Raw genomic sequence first — 18,857 nt, 5'->3', positions numbered from 1 at the left:
ACAATCTTCATAGAGCAGTGAGAGTCACATCCCTAGAAAGAAAGTTCAATGAGTAAAAGCTATTAAACCAGATACTTCCTCATGATTTTCCATTATTTGAAGGTGAACAGTTTTAATGTACTTTGGAGGATAACCGAATTATAGTTCAAATATAAGGTGTGCTGCCATGAATTAATGAACAAAGATAAACGTGACTTACATGGGAATTTTCAAAAAAATGGCCGAGGTCTGAAGTGGTTTTGAACATAATCTTGAACTAAAGGCACTTTGTTCTAGCATATAAAGTTTACAATAGTAAATTAGAACAGAACAGTTTAAAATAAAAGAGAGATGGCATGAAGGGAAATCAAGTGAGTAGGGAGCAAAGTACATGGACCGGAAGATATGGGGGACAATTTCAAGATATTAAACTCAGCAGAAATAGAAAGGAAACATTAGCCACACAGCAAACAAGAAAAAAAGATGTGGGAGGAAAATGCCTCACTCAGCTCTCAATATCTCAACCAGTCCCAAAATTAAATGTTTCAGCCTCTAAAGAATGTTAACCTCTTAACCAATGCACTTTGGGAAAAGAAACATAGGGTTTTAAGTGAATACATCCATTTGTAGTGTTTTCTTTAAACTCTCTCCCCCTCACATGCAAAATCAAGTATCTGGATGACAAGTTCTGGAAGGGGATCACTCTCTGAGCAAAGAAAGTGTACAACTAATACTTGAAGATTTTATGAAAGCCTCAAACTTAACATTGGAAAATAAAATTACCAAACAATTTTACAAAGTGTAAGTATTCCTTACACATTAACGTTTTCAAAAAGTCTCAGTTCTTCACATGAAAGGAACGGTTTATTGCAGATAACAGTTGCCAACTATTTGACAGTAAAAGCTCTTGGCATCTATAACAGCATTTTATAGGGTCCTTTCATACAGCTATACATTCCCCTTGATTGGGTAAGCAGTAACACAATGATTTATAATAGATTCAATATAGCCTGCAACAAACACAATTCAAAGAATCAGCCAGCTTTGCTCTTTAGTAATAGGTTCTTCTAAAACATGACTGCTGAAAATTTTGGAAATCAATATACCATGTCAAAAGAGTTATAGAAGGCTCGTAACACATTTACTAATCAAGCCACATGATGCAGTCTACTCTTCAAGCTTTGGTATAAAAATTTACAAGAGAATGCATTTTGACAAGCAGACAATTTATTACGTTTGCTTGTCAGACGCAAATGTAAATATGCATTCACTGGAGAGTACTTGTATTCATGTAGCCAAAATCAATCCTGATAAATAATGATTGACAACATTTTTAATCTTGTTCACTTGCCCTCAGCGCTTAATTTTTCTCCCAAGGGTAAACGAACCATCCGCTGTAGTTTCAAAGACAACGCATTGATGTTTGTGCAACACACATCAAAGTTGCTGGTGACGAAGGGTCTCGGCCTGAAAGGTCGACTGCACCTCTTCCTACAGATGCTGCTTGGCCTGCTGCGTTCACCGGCAACTTTGATGTGTGTTGCTTGAATTTCCAGCATCTGCAGAATTCCTGTTGTTTGCATTGATGTTTGTGCCACTTTGGGGCACGTGAAGTGCGTTAGTTCACATTTCTTCTCAGGTACACAGATAAGCAGGTGATGAAAGTAATTTAGGAAAATATTAATTATGGTTAGCTGAATGCCATTATTATTGGATAAATTATGGAATAATTGCAATAAAACTCAAAGGTAGAAATTGTCAGAGGTTTACTAGCCCACTGAAGCAAGCCAACGGCAGGCATTGTAAGTTCATTGCAACCCTGTAGCAATAAATTATTATGTTATTTCAGCATTATTTGTTTCATGAAATGGTGATATATTACAGGACCCATATTAATGGATGCACTTTGGTTGCAGTAGAACTGAATGGCTTTGCCTTGAAGACAAATTAAAAGGGGCATAACTTAAAAAAATACTCAGTCTACTGTGGACTCACAAATAGATTTCCATACTGGAGTGTATTATCATATATTCAGAGTAGTAAGTTACTGTTATGGATCTTCAAGAAAATAACATAATTGAAGAGATCTGGTTACATTATATAACTACGCACAGGTTAGGTGATATGTGAATGCATTTTGACAAGCCAAATCTTGATACTGAGTTAGAGTCTTAAAGCCATAAACTCACACAAAATAAATTGCAATATTTAAAACAAAGATGATTCGTGCAAACCAGATAAGTAACGTGCTACACTAATAAGTCTTTAGTTAGCTTCCAAGAGAATGGTCTCATCCCATTGTGTAGTTGTTTCAGTAGAGGCAGTTGTTGCTCCTGAGATGAGGAAGGGTCATTTAATTGACTCTAGTACAGGAAATATTTGTGAAAGTACAATTCAGAATTATTCTCACAAACAGTGGACATATTAAATCTTCCTATGAAAATCTTTGTCAATTCTACCAACTAGGGTCACTGATGCCTAACTGAAAGCATTCACTGATGCTCTCAGAAAAGGGTGATTTACCAAAAGCCGATGAACGTTGATTGGCAAACAACTTCGCTAAATTGAACACGAACAACTAGCTATGCATAAGGTTAACTCAATTGAGCATTCTTCAGAGAAACATGATAAGGTGTGACTCAATTGCACAACATGTTTGAAAGCATAGAAACCTTTGCTTTGAGATTCAGTGCATTCATCTTTCATATCCCTGGGGACTGACCTTTAGTCTTTCCTCTTTGCAGAATGATAATGAATATCTCAGCGAAAGGAGATGGAACAGCTGTTGATAACGATCTTAAGATACCAATTTCATTTCAATGCTTCATCAGCTGAGGTAAATTCAACATTTTCCTAATGTTATGTTTTTATATATGACACACAGTGGATGCAGCGCAATAAAGAACAAAACACGTCCTTTCTGAATTTAACTGACTGGTGTGTGTATATGTCCTGTCATTGAGGACAGCTGGAGTCTGCCACTTTGCCAATTAGACAACAGCATGAGGAGGAAATATAATTTTATATTACTCTTCAATGAAAGTTACTCTACAATTAAAGCTTTGGTGCTTTGGCCTGCTTTGGTGGTGTCTGAAAAGAGGATGCTGTCTAAGTTGCATGCCATCTTGGTCAATGTCTCCCATCCAGTACATAATGTACTGGGTAGGCACAGGAATACATTCAGCCGGAGACTCATTCCACCGAGATGCAGCACAGAGCGTCATAGGAAGTCATTCCTGCCTGTGGCCATTAAACTTTACAACTCCTCCCTTGGAGGGTCAGACACCCTGAGCCAATAGGCTGGTCCTGGACTTACTTCATAATTTACTGGCATAATTTACATATTACTATTTAACTATTTATGGTTCTATTACTATTATTTATGGTGCAACTGTAACGAAAAGCAATTTCCCCGGGATGAATAAAGTATGACTATGACTATATCATGTTGGCTCTTACACCATTTTCATAAATAGTTCAACAAAATTGTTTACCAATATCAAATATATCTGTTTAATAATACATTTTTGGTTATTGAAAGATATATTGAACCATGAAAGCAAAGCTTGCCTGCTTGCGCACAACTACTAAACACGGAACCCAATGTTTAAAAAAGGCTCTAAAATTAATCCAGGAAATTATAGGCTGGCAAGTTTGATGTCAGTAGTAGGTAAATTATTGGAAGGAGTACTAAGAGATAGGATCTACAGGTATTTGGATAGACAGGGACTTATTAGGGAGAGTCAACATGGCTTTGTGCATGGTAGGTCATGTTTAATCAATCTATTAGAGTTTATCAAGGAGGTTACCAGGAAAGTGGATGTAGGGAAGGCAGTGGCTGTTGTCTACATGGACTTCAGTAAGGCCTTTGACAAGGTCCTGCATGGGAGGTTAGTTAGGAAAATTCAGTCGCTAGGTATACATGGAGAGGTAGTAAATTGGGACATTGGCTTAATGGAAGAAGCCAGAGAGTAGTAGTGGAGATTTCCTTCTCTGAGTGGAGGCCTGTGACTAGTGGTGTGCCACAGGGATCAGAGCTGGGTCCATTGTTATTTGTCATCTATATCAATGATCTGGATGACAATGTGGTAAATTGGATCCGCAAATTTGCTGATGATATGAAGATTGGAGGTGTAGTGGACAGAGGAAGGTTTTCGAAGTTTGCAGGGGAATTTGGACCAGCTGGAAAAATGGGCTGAAAAATGGCAGATGGAGTTTAATACAGACAAGTGTGAGGTATTGCACTTTGGAAGGACAAACCAAGGTAGAATATACAAGGTAAATGGTAGGGCAACGAGGAGTGCAGTAGAACAGAGAGATCTGGGGATACAGATACAAAATTCCCTAAAAGTGGTGTCATAGGTAGATAGGGTCATAAAGAGAGCTTTTGGTACATTGGCCTTTATAAATCAAAGTATTGAGTATAAGAGTTGGAATGTAATGGTGAGGTTGTATAAGGCATTGGTAAGGCCGAATTTGGAGTATTGTGTGCAGTTTTGGTCACCAAATTACAGGAAGGATATTAATAAGGTTGAAAGAGTGCAGAGAAGGTTTACAAGGATGTTGCCGGGACTTGAGAAGCTGAGTTACAGAGAAAGGTTAAATTCCCTGGACTTTATTCCCTGGAGTGTAGAAGAATGAGGGGAGACTTGATACAGGTTTACAAAATTATGATGGGTATAGATAGAGTGAATGCAAGCAGGCTTTTTCCACTGAGTCTAGGGGAGGAAAAAAAAACAGAGGACATGGGTTAAGGGTGAAGGGGGAAAAATTTAAAGGGAACATTAGGGAGGGCTTCTTCACACAGAGAGTGGTGGGAGTGTGGAATGAGCTGCCAGATGAAGTGGTAAATGCGGGCTCACTTTTAACATTTAAGAAAAACTTGGACAGGTACATGGATGAGAGGTGTATGGAGGGATATGATCCAGGTGCAGGTCAGTGGGACTAGGCAGGAAAATGGTTCAGCACAGCCAAGAAGGGCCAAAAGGTCTGTTTCTGTGCTGTAATGTTCTATGCAGTCCTGGGTATGACTCTAAACTGCAACCGGTGATGAGACTCTGATTGAAGACGTTCAGAGCTTTGGGGAAAGTGGAGTTACCCCTTAGTCATTCATTGCTCCCAGGGCCGCTCTGACCCAGAACGGTAGCACCCACAAGGGTTCCTGCTCAGGATACGAGCGAAAGCCAACGGCAGACCTGGCAGGTTCAGTAACTGAACTTATGACGGAGAAGGAGGATGAGCTAGGAACTCAAATGTCAACGGCTATAGTATAGGCCGATGAACATTTGGGAAGGGAAATGACGATTTCTTTAGTTCGCCCAACGGTAGGTAATAACAAACCACCATTGCAAGTTGCTAAGGAAACCATGGTCAAACTCACAAAATGTATCACACAACGATAGCGTCAAGAGGATCTTCAAGACAACTCTGAAGATGTTTCGCTCGGTAGGGTTGATTCTGGCCAGCAGGGTATCCTCGACCATCATCAAGCTACTGCTCATAAAATTAAAGTAACACAAAAGAAATTTATTGCCACTTGGAATGTAAGAACCCTATTTAAAATCAGTATTTGTCACTATTCCTAAGAAAGCTGGAGCAATAGAATGTGAATTATATAGGACCATAAGTTTAATGAGTCATATCACCAAGATACTTCTAAGAAGTTTGATGACAAGAGCTAAGAAGTAAGATACAAGCTGAAATAGGCAAAGAACAATGTGGTTTTGTGAAAGACAAAGGTACAAGAACAATATTGATGTTAAGGATACTATCAGAACGAGCTATTCAAGTGCAAAAAGATTTGTTTGTTTATTTTATAGACTACACAAAAGCATTTGATGAAGTGAAGCACAATAAGTTATTTGATATATTACAGAAAAGTTTAGATCAAGATTCAAAAGACCTCCGCCTAATCAGAAATCTGGACTGGGAACAAACTGCCGCTGTAAGAATAGATGGAGAAGTGAGTCAGTTTATGAAAATCAAGAGAGGCATTAGACAAGGGTGTGTTTTCTCCCCTGATTTACTTAATGTGTACAGTGAAACAATATTACAAAAAATAAGAGACATCTTGGTAATCAATGTTGGCGGTGAAAACATCAATAATTTCAGATATGCAGATGACACTGTGTTAATTGCAAGTACAGAGGAAGAACCACAAAACTTAATCGATATAATTGTTGAAGAAAGTGCAAAAATGGGTCTATCTATCAATTACAAAAAGACAAAATGTATGGTAATATCCAAAAAGAAGTAGAATCCTATCTGCAGGCTGAGAATAAATGGGGAAGACATAAAACAAGTAAGGAAGTTTTGCTATTTAGGAAGCTGGGTGACATCAGATGGCAGGTGCGACCTGGACATTAAAAGAAGAATAGGGATGGCAAAAGACACCTTTACGAGAATGAAGAGTATACTGTCTGATACTAACCTAGGAGTTAGAATGAATGATAATTATGGAAAAGATTGAAGGGAAGAAAGCAAGAGGAAGACAAAGACAAATTATGATGGAGACAGCAGCCAGAGAATTAGAAATGAATACCAATGAATTGATCCACTTGACCCGAAACAGCAGTATGTGGGCCATGGCAGTCAAAGCTCAAACTGGGCATGGCACCCAGATGATGGTGAATGTTCTATAGTTCTATGGTCTTCAAGCGCAGTCACTGATGACACTACATTGATTGGCCTAATCTCAAATAATAACGAGGCAGCCTACAGAGAAGAAGTCATCACCCTGACACAATGGTGTCAAGAAAACAACCTCTCCCTCAGTGTCACAAATACAAAGGAGCTGGTTGTGGACTACAGGAGGAATGGAGACAAGCTAAACCCTATTGAGAGGGTGAACAGCTTTAAGTTCCTTGGCATACACATCACCAAGGATCTCAAGTGGTCCGTGCATAATGGCTGTGTGGTAAAAAAGCGCAACAGCGCCTTTTTCATCTCAGACGGTTAAAGTTCAGCATGGGTCCCCAAATCCTAAGGACTTTCTACAGGGGCACAATTGAGAGCATCCTGACTGCCTGCATCACTGCCTGCTATAGGAACTGTACTTCCTCAATCACAGGACTCTGCAGAGAGTGGTGTCGACAGCCCAGCACATCTGTAGATGTGAACTTCCCACTATTCAGGACCTTTACAGAGACAAGTGTGTAAAAAGGATCCAAAAGATCACTGGGGACCCGACTCACCCCAACTGCAAACTGTTCCAGCAGCTACCATCTGAGAAACGGTACCGCAGCATAAAAGCCAGGACAGCTTCTTCCACCAGGCCATCAGACTGATTAATTTTTTAAGATTATGAAGACACGTGGTCCTCTTTTATTGTCATTTAGTAATGCATCCATTAAGAAATGATACAATAGTTCCTCTGGTGTGATATCACAAAACACAGGACAGACCAAGACTGAAAAAACTGACAAAACCACATAATTATAACATATAGTTACAACAGTGCAACAATACTATAACCTGATGAAGAAGTCCATGAGCACAGTAAAAGTTCAAAGCCTCTCAAATGTCCTACATCTCACGCAGACAGCAGAAGGAAGAAGAACTCTCCCTGCCATGCCGACCACAGTCCGACTCTGAGTCATCCGAAAACTTCGAGCTCTGATCAGCTCTCCGACACCGAGTACTGAACGCCATCTCTGTCCCAGCGATTCGACCTCAACCTCGGTCGCCAACAGCAGGCAAAGCCGGGGATTTTGAGGCCTACCCTCCGAAAGATTCCTGACCACGCAGTAACGACAGCAGCAAACGAGCATTTCAAAATTTCTCCAGATGTTCCCCTGTGCTTTCACGTCCATTCTCCATCAAATCAGAATTGTCCACGGCCCCTATTTAACAGGTACGATATCATTTTTCACCGGAGGGCTGCGCACGTGCACAGTGCGCTGCTCTCTCTCCTCCCGCCTCCTCACACTGATACAATTGTATTTCTTTGCTATATTGACTGTCCTGTTGTACAAACTATTTATTGCAAATGATAAATTGCATATTTAGACAGAGGTGTAACACAAAGATTTTTACTCCTTACATACATGAAGGATGTAAGTAATAAAGTCAATTCAACTTCTTTAAAAGTTTGCACATGAAGCATTTATTGCTTGTCCTACTTTGACTGAGAATGTGAAGTACTAGCCAGATGGTGAAGGTGAGATGCTATATCAATAGGAGTGTGGAAGTCCAATTTAGGTTTAAAATGGCAGCTATGTATCCTTACTGAGTCTTTTTTTTGTCTTTGATCCACAATGTTCTATAATTCAACTGACAAAGTGGAAGTTTTAAGCAGAGCAATGTCAGCTACCATCCTCAATTCCTTCCCTACCCATTAAAAAAAATAGGAAAATAACAATGTTAGAGTTCGTCCATTTGTTGCAAGAAAATTGCTGGAACAGTAGCCTGGAGTGACAATAGTCAGGCAGCAGAAAACTGAGCATCTTGTTTACTGCCAGCATCATTCGAGCTGTAATCAGTTGTGTGGTGACAGTGCTCATTTAGGTGGTGCATGACTGCTACTGTTTGGAATTAGCTTCCACAACAACACCTATAGTACCAAAGAAAAAATACTAGCAACTAAAGCTAGTGGGGAATCTTCATTTCTCCTGACAGAAATACACTTTCTTATTATCATACAGATTTACAAGTTCAGAAAGTGTATACTACACTTAAAGATTTAAAATAAATAAGGATCTTGAAACTTTAGTTATTAGAAAAGGAATGGGTATTTACAGAGACAAAGTCTACTAACAACAATTCTACATAGTAATTCCTGCAAAAGTAATCATTTGGGGTTTTGACCATAGAGTCGCTGACAGTGATTAGGCACTAAGAGAAAGCCAAGTCTACTCAAGCATACACAGTACATACTCAAAGATCTGGGATCACAAGCAGAATGCAGCTCTCAGAAGTTACCGCTCATAGACATTTGCCTATTAATCTACATCAATAACAACCCGAAGGAAAAAAAATCAGTCACAGAACTGAATACTATTTTGTTCCTATACAATGCCCTTGCCTCATTCAGAACACTCACAATACGCTGGAGGAACTCAGCAGGTCAGTCAGCAACAGTTGAAAAGATGCTGACTCACCTGCTGAGTTCCTCCAGCACATTGTGAGTGTTCCTTTGACAATAGCATCTGCAGATTATTTTGTGTTTATCATTCAGAACACTACATCCAATTACAGTTATACAGGTTATTGGTGCCACAGTACACTCTGACCCATTCCCATATCTGTATTACACGTGGCCAGTCCAGCAAAGTTCCTGGTTAACGACAACCACGTCAGTTTGTAGAAGAGTGTAGAATTTACTGATGGATGCCAGGACCGGGTGGCTTTGTTCTCTAATGTTGGTGATTGTTATTGCCTAGCACTCAATTTGTGCATCTGTTTCTGGCCATATCTCAATGCAGAAAAACAGGGCACTTTATTATATGAGCATTCTAATTGAAATGGAGCACAATGCCATCATTGAACAAATCCTTCTAATCTCATGAAGAAGAAGCTGTGATGGTTTGATCTCAAATTTCCAGTAATGCCCCCCTTTCACCATTTCCCATCCCCTTTTCCCTCTCTCACATTATCTCCTTGTCTGCCCATCACCTCCCTCTGGTGCTCCTCCTCCCACCCCCACCTTTCTTCTATGGTCTTCCGTCTCTTTCACCAATCAACTTCCCAGCTCTTTACTTCATCCCTCCCCCTCCAAGTTTCACCTATCGCCTGGTGTTTCGCTCTCCCCTCCCCCCCCACCTTTAAAATCAACTCCTCAGCTTTTTTTTCCTCCAGTCCTGCCAAAGGGTTTTGGCCCAAAATGGCATTTGTGCTTTTTTTCTCCATTGATGCTGCCTGGCCTGCTGAGTTCCTCCAGCATTTTTGCTCAGATTTCCAGCATCTGCAGATTTTCTCTTGTTGGTAGTTGGTCAAACTTGATTTATACTGTTTTTAAAATAGAAAATATTGCAGAGATATTCTGTGTAGTCAGGTAGATATGCATTTGTGAAGTAACGTCCAAATGAAAGCCAAGAATCAGTCTGAAGAGTGAGCTTTAAGTGCTCCAAACAGGATACTGTTGAATCTAGCACCTTCCCCCATTCCATTCAACCTAATGATATTGTGGTACAAATAAAATCAGATCAAATCTTGGCAAGAACAGGGAAAACAAGTCAAGAAAGATAATCCACTTTGCTTTCAATACTTTTCTTAAATTACACCCACATGATGTAGTGCTGTTTTGCATGGTAATGTTAAATGGAGCCACCTTCACCCATTGCTGGTTGGTTTGGATCACTTCATTCACAGTGGGATGTGGCAGAACAGGGGAGATAATCTTGATGCTTGCTTGAAGGGTCATTTGGATTTGCCTATAACATGCCACTTCCATTACTTATCACTTACCGGTATTGCATGTTAATGGTGTTCTGGTGCTGTAGCCCATCTGCTTCAAAGTTCGATGTATTGTGCATTCAGAGATGCTCTCCTGCACAACACTGTGGTACACGTGCTTATTTGAGTTACTGTCACCTTCCTGTCAGCTTGAACCAATCTAGCCATTCCTCTCTGATCTCTCTCATTAACAAGGCATTTTTGTCTACAGAACCACCTCTCACTAGAGTTTGTTTTTGTGCACCATTCTCAGTAAGCTCAAGAGCAGGAGCTCCAAATCTTTTTCTGCCATGAATCCCTAGCATTAACCAAGAGGTCTGTGGACATCAGGTTGGGAAACCGTGCTCTAGAGGCTGTTGTGGGTGACAATCCCATGAGATCAGCAGTTTCCAAGATACTTAAGCCACCCCTTCTGATACGAACAATTATTCCACATTCAAAGTCACTTCAATCACATTCCATCCATATTTTGACATTTGACTTGAACTACTAAACCTCTTGACCATGCCTGCACACTTTTATGCATCGAATTGCAGCCACATGATAGGCTGATTAGATTTTTGCATTAACAAACAGGTTTACAGGTGTACCTAATAAAGTGGCCACTGAGTGCAGCTTCCATTCATTTTTGGATACACTCTTTTTTAATTTGGGCTGGCGTTTCAGGTTGATGATCTTTATCAAATGAGTGTTGATCCCTGACTTGACAGTGAATTGGGAGATACATGATGTTATAATGTTAAAAAAAAGTCTTGCTAAGCTAGCCAACAATGCCCAGTTTTCCTGGCTACATCTGATAATTCCACTCAGCTAATGGTAATGTTACCAGGAGACATTCACAGTGGGAAGGCAAGTTCACCTCAGCAGTAGAGCAGCCTAGGACAGACATGACTGTGCAGGAATGGAAAATGGAATTAAAAGGGCTGTTCAGCCAAAGATACTGGTTCTTACAGCAGATGAAACTAAGGTACCAACTGAAGCAATCCCCCAGTCGGTGTAGTGTGTCACCAAAGAAAAGGTTACATCGAATGCGATAAATGACACCAATGTAACCATGCAGTTGTTAGATTTGAAAAAAACAAGTTAGGAATGCTCAGTAAATCAGGCAATAAATATAGAAAAAAAAACCTAGTTAATGCTTCCAGTTAGAGATTCTGTTCTCTGACAAAGGGACACAATTATGAAACATTAATTTAGTTACCCTTTCCAAAGAGGCTGCCCAATCTGTTGGGCGTTTCCAGCAGTTACCATTTTTACTTCAGATTCCAACAGCTGATTTGTTTGATCTCTCATTTATTGTTTGTCTGGAAAGATACATATTGAACAGGTTAGATAAGCAGAGCAAATTTCATTACCAGAAGCATATCAGTGGGTCAAGCTGACTGATTGCATTCCTTTGCATTTGTCTGCAATTTGGATTGCTCCTGAACCCAGTGCAAAGCGTGGGGGAAAAAGTCCTTACCAGTCATTTCTAGCACCATCTAATTATCTCTAATTATCATGAAATCCATTCAAAATTGAACAGATGTAATCAAACAATAATACAAATGATAAGCAATTTTGAACAAAATAAACCTGTGAGATACAGGGATCACGAGACACTGGGGCTGCAAAATTAATTGGACTAAGATTGACTTGCTTTTGCCTCAGTAGTCTCATTCAGACAGTCCAGTCAATTTAGAACAATTTAAGAATTAATACCTCAATAGTCTTTTCAGAAGGTCCAGTTAATTTTGAACAGTTTAAGCTGGATGTTTTCAGTGGAATTCTAGCAGTTAAAGTGGAGTGTTACCACTGCAAACGGAGAGCTATTGCTACTACTTAAGTGTTTTTGACCAGTGAGTGAATAATGACCTGAGAGCAAACAGCTAAAGAAATATTCTTAATGACTAGTTACAAGAAGGATGTGAACCAGAAGGGTTGCTATGTCATCCACAAATAATTGATCATGCATATCATCAGCTCTTCAGAGCAGACACATTTATCTACACTTGGAGACTGCGAGCTGAGAATTTCATCTTTTAGCATTCAGAAGTGCAACCTGACTACCGAACCTGTCTTGTTTATACTGCAGGGATCAGACTATAGGGCAAATACAGGAAGAAAGAGAAAAGTAGTAGGTTGTGGCTGTGATAAAAATGTAACCAGCATCGGCCTGGCTCCAACAACTCCTATCTAGTTCTGCATTGCTCAGCTCTCACTTTAACACAATCAATTTACAATGAAAGAAGGGGAGGGGGGGGGTGGTGAAATCAGATCAGAATTAATTTTAACCATATAATGAAAGAGAGGCTGAGGTAAACTGCTTTCTTTTGGAGAGTGCACTAACTGAGCATTAAAAGCACAACCAGTCTAATAACATATACCTTCAGTGCTTTGAATGGTATACAGTATGTATAACTTTACTTAAAAAATAATCAGAACTCATTGGTACTGATTTGATACAGTTGGTGTTACTTCAAGATGAATGCAGCCAGCAACATTCACTTGCAGAAATATTTACCCCATCCACACACATTTTGCATACATGTTATTTGAACAAATGTACGTAATAAAAGAGTTGCTGAGGGGTGCCAGAAAAGATGGCACACACATGGATGCAAGGGCCATTCTGGCTCCAACCAATGAGGAAATTTCTTATCCTGTTCATCCTTTCTAAGACTGAAAAACACTGAAGATTAAGAACACTAAAATCTGCAAGTCTACCTTGTTAGCCAGTAGAGTAACAAAGTTACTGCCCAGTTACAGACTAACACAGGGAGTGGGCACTCAGTGTGCTGCGATCTTCGGGGAAACAGACATTGGAAGTGATGTGCTCAAACAGAGACATGTGTCGGTATTAAAGAAAGACTTAAAGTGGATCCCTGCAGGCTTGTGTTTGCATCGATTCTACTCCCTAACATCTGATTGCTGAAAAAAACTGGATTACTTGCATCTGCATCAAAACCAGTGGGAGATGAGGGACTGTTTCACACTTGTCCTGAGGAAAACGTGGCTTCAAGACATCATATCATCCAGCTGGAAGGTCTAATCATCTGGGCGGACAGAAATGCAATGACCTTTGGCAAGACCCATGGAGGAGATCAATAGGCACTGGTGTGTGAATGCCTTAGTAGTAATGGCCCACTGCTCATGCCAGATAGAATTTTTAAATGATAAAATGCAGGGCTCTTTATTTACCAGGGGGATCACTGCCATTGTGATCATTGCTGTTTACATCCCCCTGTGCTAGTGCTGGGGAAATGTTGCAGGAGCTCTAAGGTGCAATCTTCAATCTTGAAACCACTTACTGGTATCTTCATTGTTGCTGGTGATTTCAATGAAACCAGCTTAAACAGAGCCCTGCCAAAGTTCTAACAGCGTGTTAACTTCTCCTCCAGAGGAGGGAATATATTTGACCTGGTTCATGCCAATGTTCATGACATCTACAAGGCAATCCCCCACCCTCACCTCTCACAAGTCCACAAATCCTTTTTGTGAATCCCTGCATACAGACCACTGTTTAAACAAGTCAAACTACTTTACGGGGAGATTATCATCTGGCTACAGCTGAGGGGAGGAGGACCCTAGCCAGGCTAAATCCACGTAAAGCTGCAGGGACAGACAATACAACTGGCCAGGTGCCGACGGTCTGTGTGGCCCAGCTTACAGAGGTCTTAACGGACATCTTTAATAACTTTCTGAAACAATACACTATCCCTACAGGCTTCAAGGCAAGCACCATCATTCTTGTGCCCAATAGAGCAAAGGTAACTGGCCTAAATGATTAAAATCTACCGGGACTAACTTTGACAATAATGAACTCCTTTGAGTGGTTGTTAATGGATGATAGAAAATTCCACTTATCAGTTCACCTACTGCTCAAACCGGTCCACTGATGATGCAACAGCCTCAGCCCTCCACTCCTTCCTGACCCACCTAGAAAACATCTATTTTCATACACTTTCATACACCATTGTTTCATACACCAGGATGTTGCTTGTTGACGTCAGCCCAGTATTTAACATGATTATCCCTCAGAGGCTGGTGGATAAACTGTCCTCACGGGACCCAATACCCCTACTCTGTAACCGAATCTTAGACTTCTTGAGGGAACAACACCAGTCAGTCTGAGTTGGTAGAAACGTCTCAAGCCATCACACTGAGCACTGGTGCCCCCAGGGTTGTATGCACAGTCCAATTGCTGTTCATGTTGCTGACTCCACTGTGCTGTCAGATTCAGCTCAAACCGCATCATCAAAATCACTGATGATACTACAGTAGTTGCCCTTGTCAGCAACTATGATGAGTCAACATACAGAGGAGGTAGAGAGGCTTCTCAAATAGTTCAGGAACAGTAACCTGAGTCTGAAGTAGACAAGAGAGATGATTGTGGACTTCAGGAAGGCTCAGGTCGACCGTTCTCTATTACATATCAATGGCTCTGCTGTGGAGGGAATGAAGAACCCAAAGTTCCTTGGTGCACTCATAACGGAAGATCCTGGACCCTCAACACCACCTCACTAGTCAAGGTGGCACGGCAGCATTTATACTTTCCATAGAGATTAAGATGTGCAAATAACCCCATGCACAAAGTTCAAAGTAAAGTTATCAAAGTACATATATATCTCTCCATTTTCAACTCAGATAATTTTCTTGTGAGCATACTCTACAAATCCATAATAGAATAATAACTATAATAGAATCAGTGAAAGACCACCCAACTTGGGCATTCAACCAATGTGTAAAAGACAACAAAATATGCAAATACAAAAAGATAAATAATAATAACAAATGAATATTGAGAGCATGAGAGGAAGGGTCCTTGAAAGTGAGTCCATAAGTTATAGGAACATTTCAATGATAGGGGCAAGTGTTGTTGACTGAATTTATCCCCTTTGGTTCAAGAGCCTGATGGTTGCTGGATAATAACTGTTCCTGAACCTGGTGGTGAGAGTCCTGAGACTCCTGCACCTTCGAAAAACTTTCTACAGCAGCACCTTCAAGAGAGTCCTTTTTGGCATGGATGCGGCAAGGTATAGGATCACAAGACCCTATAGGAGACATTAAAAGCTGCTGAGAGGATCACTGAAGTCTTCCCACCCCCCACCCCCATTTTTGACATTTATCTGGAGTGTTGCAGATGAAGGGTCCAAAGCATTATTGAGGATCCCTACCACCCACCCCACAATCTCTTTGACCCATTACTATCAGGAAGGAGGTACAGAAACATTTGGACTAGTTATCCATCTGGTAGTCCAGCTTCCTCCCTCAGGCATTGAGACTAATGAATTCCTTGGCCACCAATGAGTTCTCATCACTAGGACAGCAAGCAATTTACTATTTACCTGTGCTGTGCTTTACTACATGTATTTTGAATTATATTTTATTAACTTATTTATACTATACTATTTTGGTTTATATGCTGTGTGTGATACATGTTGTGTGGGTGCACCAGAGAAATGTTTTGTCTGGGTGTATACATATACAATAAATTAAAGTTCAAGTCTTTTCATGACAATAATATGCTTAAATTAAACACACTGCACAAAAACACATCTGGGATCCAATCCAAAAAAATGCAATGAAAATAAAGACGTTAAGGGTCATCAGCCAAGACCAAAATACAAAATCAAATGGAGATTCTTTGAGAAATGCTAAGTTTCATGACATATATATTTATATAGTATCCATATGAGAGACCTTCCAAAGACCTTCAAACCAAAATTATTTCTAGTTCTAGAGTAACACACAGAAAATGCAGGAGGAACTTAGCAGGTCTGGCAGCATCTGTAGAAAGGAATAAATCTTTGACATTTGTCACTCAGACACTTCCACAAGAACCTGGTTCTGTTTGTTCTAGGATTGAGACAATCTACAAAGAACCTTTAAAAATACCTTTAAGATGAAGTCCCATATACAGTTAAGAACTTCCACCACAATGTTGAAATGTTGGTAGAGAATTCAAGCTCTATAAGCTAAGCATGGGGTTGAATTGAAACAAGAGTCACAAGTAAAGATTTCATTTGACTCCTTGCGTCAAGCAAGAAGCTGCTAGCCAAACGATCTTAAAGTCAAATGTTTTGAATAAGTAAAACAGAGAAAATTATGGGAATAGCATTTTTGGTTGTTTCTGTCCAATCACCGTTAATGCCAGTGATTGTAGAAGATTATATTCGTCCCTTTGACAACAAGGCGGCTTAACAATGTGTCAAGCACATTCAGCAATCTGTTAAAAGGACACAGCAAACAGCCCTACCTCAAAAGTGACACGCGCCGGCATTGGGTCAAATTGATATTGCCTCATGTGGTGCCAATTCACTACTCTAAGCACTGGGCATAATGTTATTTGGAAAACCTGGCTGAGAAGGTGCTAGCAAAACAGTTTTGATAAATCGGTTTACACGGAGGAGGGCGCACTTGCGAAGTGGAAATTAGACCCACTTAACGCCAGTGGTATCAAGGCATCTCTCAATCCAACTGCTCGCGACTCAGGTGCCACCTGCTTCGACACAAAGCCCGTATTCTTTTGTGAAACATGCTTTAAATGACGATAGAGAAAAAAAATTGCTTTACTAAACTGAATTTTCCAATGTTAAATCTTCCCTTGATGAAAAAAAAATCGCATTAAAATTTGCGGTACTCACAGACTACACGGGATAAGGAAACTCTAGAAATAAAAATGCTTCTATGTATTATGATAAATTCTCACGTAACGTGTCGCTGTTTGAACGTAGAATATCTAATATTTCCCCGACCAGCAACTTGTCTCTGAATGCAAGTACGGAAGACTAATTCACACAATTAACAATTAAACTCATTATCTGATGCTAATTAATCAAACTCGTGAAAGACAGAAACAATGGGATTAGAATAGCTTCAGTGGGGAGTTCCTCGGAATTTTGTTAACAAGTTATTCATCACACTATATATTTATTTACAATACAAGTACATTATATAATAACAAATTTGTAGTTTATCAGCACTTAAAGTGACCCCCAGAATTTAATTTACAAAAACGAAAGCTAGAGTACAAGAAAGAAAATTTACAATTTTTTTAACAGTTTCAACAATTCAACACTTTTTGCTGTGGACACATACGAACGGCAATCGTCTTCGCTCAGCGAATTACTGTACCAAGACAAATTGTTTGATCGGAGTCTACCTGTACGTGTAACCAAAATCCGCCGTAACTACGTGGAAGTACTTTAAATGATGGACAGTAAGGTAAACACTCTCAATTTGTTTTTTCAATGCCGTCCACGTGAATTTTCGGGCATTCACTCTGATATCAACACATTATCTTTGTTAAATATGCACCGGTTAGCATTTATGAAAATTTCCTCTCCCACCAAACTCTTACCTTGACCGCGGACCTTCAATAGAAAAGCTAGAAGAAAACACATCGCATTCATTTCTAATCGATAACGAGAGAACGCGCTCCTGTTCATTCCAGAGGTTGCCAGAGAATCGTTTCTTTCTTGCTGTTCTTCTAACTACTTTCCGAGGTATTTGAGACGGAGCCCTCCACTCACTCCTCGAAGCAAGATCGGGGATGTCGAAAGTGGTCAGGTTCTCTCTTCTCTTTTTTTTATGTTTCGGCTTGTCTTAATTCAAACAAACGGCTTTGTTGAGAGAAGGGAGAGGCGGGGCGGGCGGAAGAGGACAGAATCACCACGCTGACCAAGCCTGCGAGCGACACTAGGGCGAGCGAGAGCCTGTTAATCGGGGCTGCTGTGGGAGCGGGTCGCCGCTGCTCCTGCTGCCGTCAGCACCGCGGACAGCTCCAGCTTCTGTCGCGGACCACGTGCACCGTGACGTCCCACCGCCGCTGAAACTGACCCAGCAGCAGACCCTTCCCTCGCCGTTTAAAGTTGCAATGCCGTGATCCTTCACTCCCTCATTTATCACCGACTTCTCACTCAATCCTCTCGCCTGCAATTAAGAAGGCAGTTGATGTTGCTTTAATGCATCTCTCACCAGACTGAATAATCTGTATTTAACTTAACTCTGGGTTGGTATTGGCCCTGTTTCTATTTTCCCTGAACTGTATACACAGGCAGCAACTAAATAAAGCATTTACATCACGGAGTATTTCTCCCAAACGGTTTATGACTTGTTCGAACCTCCTAAATCTAGTACGTCTAAATATGTCTGTGCATTCATCTTTTTCATTATTCCACCTGGACTTCCCGTTTTGTTCCTCGGTGAAATCAACATGTTCCCTGTGCAGGTAAGGTTGGATGCTTTCGCTTCAGTCCATTGTTTACATCTGGGTTCCAGACGGATGTTCGGCTCAGGAGTCATAGTCTGCTCAAGCTCCTCTGATTCCTGTGATTGGTTAACAAGATAAATATTTAGTCACAAGCGCGTCAAGGCAAAATACCTCTGAAATTAACCTGGGGTCCCTCAAAAGAAAGCCTCCCCTTTTCTCGTCGCTAAGTGCCTGCCAATTATATCTAGCAAATTTACCGGGCCTAACATCAGAGTTTACCATCGTGGGTATA

At 40.4% G+C, this 18,857-nt stretch overlaps 1 protein-coding gene across 3 annotated transcripts in view; it reads right to left on the bottom strand.

Moving 5' to 3' along the window:
* The window catches only part of sez6b (seizure related 6 homolog b), a 950,260-nt gene extending 932,313 nt beyond the window's left edge, over positions 1-17,947 (bottom strand). For all 3 annotated transcript variants that reach the window (XM_072242771.1, XM_072242770.1, XM_072242772.1), the window contains exon 1: positions 17,714-17,947. In XM_072242771.1, the coding sequence (XP_072098872.1) occupies positions 17,714-17,801 (88 nt within the window). In that variant the 5' untranslated portion in view covers positions 17,802-17,947. The remainder of the gene's footprint in view (positions 1-17,713) is intronic.
* Between the last annotated feature and the right edge of the window lie 910 nt (positions 17,948-18,857).

The sequence above is a fragment of the Mobula birostris genome, chromosome 25 (assembly GCF_030028105.1).
Source record: "Mobula birostris isolate sMobBir1 chromosome 25, sMobBir1.hap1, whole genome shotgun sequence".
NCBI classification, from domain to species: Eukaryota; Metazoa; Chordata; class Chondrichthyes; order Myliobatiformes; family Myliobatidae; genus Mobula; species Mobula birostris.
The sequence above is the reverse complement of the archived record's forward strand: the minus strand, read 5'-3'. Positions and strand labels throughout refer to the sequence as shown.